Below are 5,000 nucleotides of genomic sequence, written 5' to 3'. Positions count from 1 at the left end.
GGGATGACAATGGAAGCCTTCCAAGCCAAATGGTTTATTTTCAAAGACGCAACACCATCAAGTGTGGTGGCGATTAAATCGAGAGGAGAAGCATTTAAAAAAGCTCAACGAGAATCTTTGAAATTGAATCTTCCTCTCATGAGCGAATTACAAATAGTTGATGCAGACGGAGCCAAAACAACAGTAATTATCGATCTGACGCATCCTCCTTCATCGACAACCCCCCAGTCGTATTCTGTCCAAACCAACCAGAAATGGTTTCTCGATCTTTGCTATCAAAAATTTTATACAGATGACTCTACCACCATTGGAGGTAACGATTTTCTGAATTTCAAATCTAAGCTATCGTTTGGACACAAAATTCGAATCTCATTCGGAATAGGATCTTGGACGTATTCAACTTCAGCGTCGAATGTCTTTTGTAATCAGTTTATATGCAGTGCGTTACTTGACCCTATACCTGAGTTGAATACAACGAATAAAGTAGAGTTCCTATGGAGTGGAAAGGGACCCTCCATCAAAATAAAGGTGCTCAAGGTAGATGGCAATTACCTTTACACTGGCTACATGAATAACGAAAAACCTGGACTCGACACGGTGAGACCAACTTGGTACACAGACATGGCTATGTACCAACCGGTATACCTGAGAATGGCTGCAGACGGTGAACTTCTTGGTTAGTTTGCTTTTCTTTCATTCTTTTCTTTTTTCTTCAATCTTTATTTTTCTACGTAAGTCTCTCCTGGCGTAGGCTCACATGTAAAGCATATTATTTCTCTTTTTTTTTCTTCTCCTCCTCCCCTTCCTCCTCTTCCTCCTCCACCACCACCACCCCTACCACCTCCTACTCCTCCTCCTCCTCCTCCTCCTCCTCCTCCTCCTCCTCCTCCTCCTCCTCCTCCTCCTCTTTCTTCTTCTTCTTCTTCTTCTTCTTCTTCTTCTTCTTCTTCTTCTTTGCTTCCTTCTCCTACCTCCCATTCTATTATGGGACAGCGTGGCTCAGCGGTACGGTCCTTGCTTCGTACCCAAAAGGTACCAAGTTCGATCACCCGCCGCTGCACTGTGTGGCCTTGAGCAAGTCACCTCGCCCTAGCTCACTTTGCGGCGCTGCTCTTCGGTTAACGCCTGGGTTATTCCAGTCTTCCCTTGGAATAGACCCTAAAGACAAATTTCCCCATGGGGATTAATAAAGGGAATTTTATTTATTTACTTTTTTTTCTATCTTTTCCTCCTATTCCTACTCTTTCTCGCCTCCTCCTTCTCCTGCTTTTCATCCTTAGCCTCCTTTTCCTCCCGCTCCTCCTCCTCCTCCTCTTCCTCGTCCTCCGTCTCCCGCTTCTCCTCTTTCTCCTTTCTCTCTTCTTTCTCTTTTTATTGTTTCTCTTCTATTTCGTGTTTGCACTCTTTGGCCTTGATCTAGTACAATATTTCTTATTCTTCCATAGAACTCTAATTGATTTTTCCTATGTGACCTCTTGTTTTACCATAGACGCATTTTTATTCTTATCTTATAGTTGAGTTCCGGTTTGTTTAATCAACATACGGCTTTTATACCATTTTAAAATTACGTCAATTGGCTTCAACAGTCATGACGTCACTTCCCTCATAATGACGCATAATAACTTAGTAACTGGCTCTAAACTATCGGAGCAATGGCGGACGCCCTTATGAAATATTTCTCCGACGAGCATAAAAGTGTATCCAGAGGAGAAAAACATTATAAATCTGATCACATGACATATGGAAAGTTCTAGCCAGCATGAAGAATAAAAAGTACCAATTTTCTTTGTTTAGAACCACGCTGCTCGCCGTTGCTGGGCGATGTGACATCAGACTATTAAATCCAATTATCATATATCTTTTTTAAAATACCCTATTGAACACGTCAATGATTCTCTTTTAATTCAACTTTTTAGAAAGTATTTTTTTCCAACTGTCACCGACCAATAAACGTAAACCAACGACCCATAGCCAACTTAAATATTTGCCTATCACCTGAAACAATCAGCCCTACAGCTTAGCATCGTCAGATGTTGCTATGCAATTCCTTCATTAGTGTGTCAAAATATTGTGATAGATGCTCACTAAATCACCATCATAGCTTGTCACTCCAACATCGAACCAACTACATAGCATCTGTGGAGCAGAATAAATGAGACTGACCAATAATTAAGCCGTTTGGTTTATTCTAAAAGCATGTAAGGGATTAAGAATTGTTTGCCATTCCTCTGGAACTAAATAGTCAAAGGTAAGAAATAGACTTAACGGCAGGGAATATTCTGATTAGTAAAGCGCGAACCATCAATTCGGTTTTATTCACTTTTATCATCTCTCAACAGTGTTATGTCAACATGAATCATCAGTCAAAAATATATTTCAAAACGATTTGACTAGACAGTAAGATTTTGATTTTGCCACTTTTGAAATTATATATGTCTATTCTTCCAAAATCTTAAACAATATCCATATTTAAATTTCAGGTCAGAAAACCCGTTCTTCAAATATAGCTCGATCAAAATGACCATTATCTTGTAAAAAAGAAACTTGGGAATTTAGTAAAGTCCCAGGTTTTAGAGTTTTTGCCAAGGGTTATTTAATCGAACGATATTTGAAGATCGGGATTTCTGACCAAAATTTTACAAACGAGTTTTTTTCCAGAGAGCGGCTGTATTAATATCAATAAATCGTAAATGACTTTAATTTTCTTTGTCTGTGTGGCTTCTCGGTCTAGTAGTATGACATTTGCCTTCAGACTGGTAGGCTCCAGATTTCAATTCAGCTCTGAGCGGCTCATAGTCGAGTCCAAGGAAAACGATCTTCACTAACATTCTCTCATCTAACTCGGGTATTAAATATGTCGGTTCTCGATAACAGCGTTGCATCCGTCGGAAAAAAAGGTACTGTCGCCCGACATGTCTCGTCCTACCTACATGATAAGTGTTGCTTTTGGCTCATCATCATAGGTTGTCGCTCCAACACTAAACTCACTCCACATCATTGGGTTGCAGACTCTTTGATCATGATCAGTGCAACTGGGCACGTCGTAGCATTCTCTAAAGATGTGCTCCATCGTCTGCTCAACTACACAACTCTGGTATCGGCTAGCCCCCCCCCCCCCCCCACATTTTTTCATGCTTCTAGCTTTCTCCCGAATTTTTCCTGCTCTCTGTTGAGTGCTACCCATTCATTCCTTGGGAGCTGAGTTATGTAGGGCAGTTCTTCTCTCGGATCTTCAACGGCTTTATTCGAGTGATTGTCCCACTCCCTCGATGTGGATAGTCTGTAGATCAGCTGAGGATCCCTTGTTATGCGTTTTGAACACGTTTAGATGATAATGCGTTATATAAATGCTCAGTTCAATATGTTTTACTTTCGATTAAATATAAACTTTTAGCTTCTAAAAACGCCAACGTAACAAAGTCTTAGAACGATGTGTTCAAACTTGGTTTGAGTGAGATCAGCTAACATCTTACAATACACATCTTTAGCGACGTGTCAAAATGGATTTGAATGAAGTCTGACAACACTCTGACGATCTTCCAATATAAGTCTTTGCGACGATGCGTTTGAATGAGGCCAGCTAACACTTTAACCATCTTATCTCGTAAATATTCAGACGATATCCCGAAACTGGGGTTTGGGGAGGTCAGCTACCAGTTTAACGATCTTACAATAATATGAATCTCTGAGACGATGATTCACAATGGAATTTGGTGAGGTCAGCTAACAGTTTGACGATCTTACAAAATTTATCCTTGAGACTATGTATCAAAATGGATTTGAGTGTAGTCTAAAATATACAACTTGATATACACATTGAGTACCTTTTGACAAGAAAAAGACAAGGCACTGTAATAAGTTAAATCCCTCGAAGTGAAAGCCAAGTTGCTTGAAGCTGTGGACTGTAAAAATATTAACCAACAACAGTGAAGCAGCTTAAATAATAACGAATTACTTATCATGGAATATTCTGGTCTTGGAATCCTCTTTCAGTCAACAAAAAAAATAAACCCCAACCAAAATGGTAATCTTTATATAGAATCAACCGACCTTTAATAGCCAGGACCTTTCACAATACATTACAAACTTTTTCTGATCATAATATCATCATTTGCACACTATCAACCTTTGCACACACTCAACCGTTTCACAAGATCAAGATGTACACAATTCTTACAAACAATATCAACCATTGCACCATATCAATATTTCCACAAAAATAACTTTTGCACAATATCAACCTTTCTACAATATCAACCATTGAACAATGAAAACCCTTTACACATTATTAAGTTTGCACAATACCACTTTTTGCACAATGACAACCCTTTGGAAAGCAGTGTGACAACTTTTGAATATCATTATCTTTTGCATACTATCTCCCTTTTGCACAATATCAAGTTTTGCACGCATTCAATATTTACCTGGTTTAATCCCTACAGATAAAATCTCTTTATACGCATCGTCAGGCAATTGTCTTCGGATGGTCATCGATAATGCCATGGAGAGGAGCGCCCATGACATCCATCACATAATCACCATAGACTCTGCGTCTTTCTCGTTGCATACAAGTCACATAACCGACAGTTCCTATTCTGACCATTCCTGCGGACCCGGGCCTATCATATACGAAATAGTGCTCACAACCAACCCGTTCTCTCTACGCCGCATTGGCTGGAATTGGGACTACACGTTAGTATGTGTCGACACGGATGTTTCTTTTGACGGCATTGCAGTCCACGCGGACGTAAGTGGCGATGTTCTCGGCGGTGATCTCGGCGCCTAAAAGCTAATCATGTGACAATCATCTCAAAATTAAAACAAATTGGGTTTAACCAGATGAAGCAACTTGAATGATAAAGTTAACCAGTTAACTGTCGTACTTTGGAAAAACTCGTATCTTATAAATTTGGCCATAAAACATGTCCTTTAGATACCTATCAATTTAAACAATCCTCATTTTGGTAAAAACTCTCAAACCTAGGATTTTAGGAAGACTT

General features: G+C 39.6%; 2 protein-coding genes across 2 annotated transcripts in view; both read left to right on the top strand.

The window, feature by feature from the left end:
- The window catches only part of LOC144964055 (uncharacterized), a 6,083-nt gene extending 5,962 nt beyond the window's left edge, over positions 1 to 121 (top strand). Inside the window, exon 3 of the mRNA XM_078897997.1 lies at positions 47 to 121. Coding sequence (XP_078754123.1) covers positions 47 to 121 — 75 coding nt within the window. The remainder of the gene's footprint in view (positions 1 to 46) is intronic.
- Positions 122 to 135: 14 nt separating this feature from the next.
- On the top strand, positions 136 to 4,945 carry LOC144963788 (uncharacterized). Its single transcript, XM_078897726.1, has 2 exons — positions 136 to 676; positions 4,443 to 4,945. Exons 1-2 carry the CDS (start codon positions 139 to 141, stop codon positions 4,784 to 4,786), a joined length of 882 nt encoding a protein of 293 aa, XP_078753852.1. The 5' UTR covers positions 136 to 138; the 3' UTR covers positions 4,787 to 4,945.
- The last annotated feature ends 55 nt before the right edge of the window (positions 4,946 to 5,000 follow it).

This window comes from Berghia stephanieae, chromosome 2, assembly GCF_034508935.2.
Source record: "Berghia stephanieae isolate SIO BIC M18660-M18661 chromosome 2, UCSD_Bste_1.3, whole genome shotgun sequence".
In the NCBI taxonomy this organism is placed as follows: domain Eukaryota; kingdom Metazoa; phylum Mollusca; class Gastropoda; order Nudibranchia; family Aeolidiidae; genus Berghia; species Berghia stephanieae.
The sequence above is the reverse complement of the archived record's forward strand: the minus strand, read 5'-3'. Positions and strand labels throughout refer to the sequence as shown.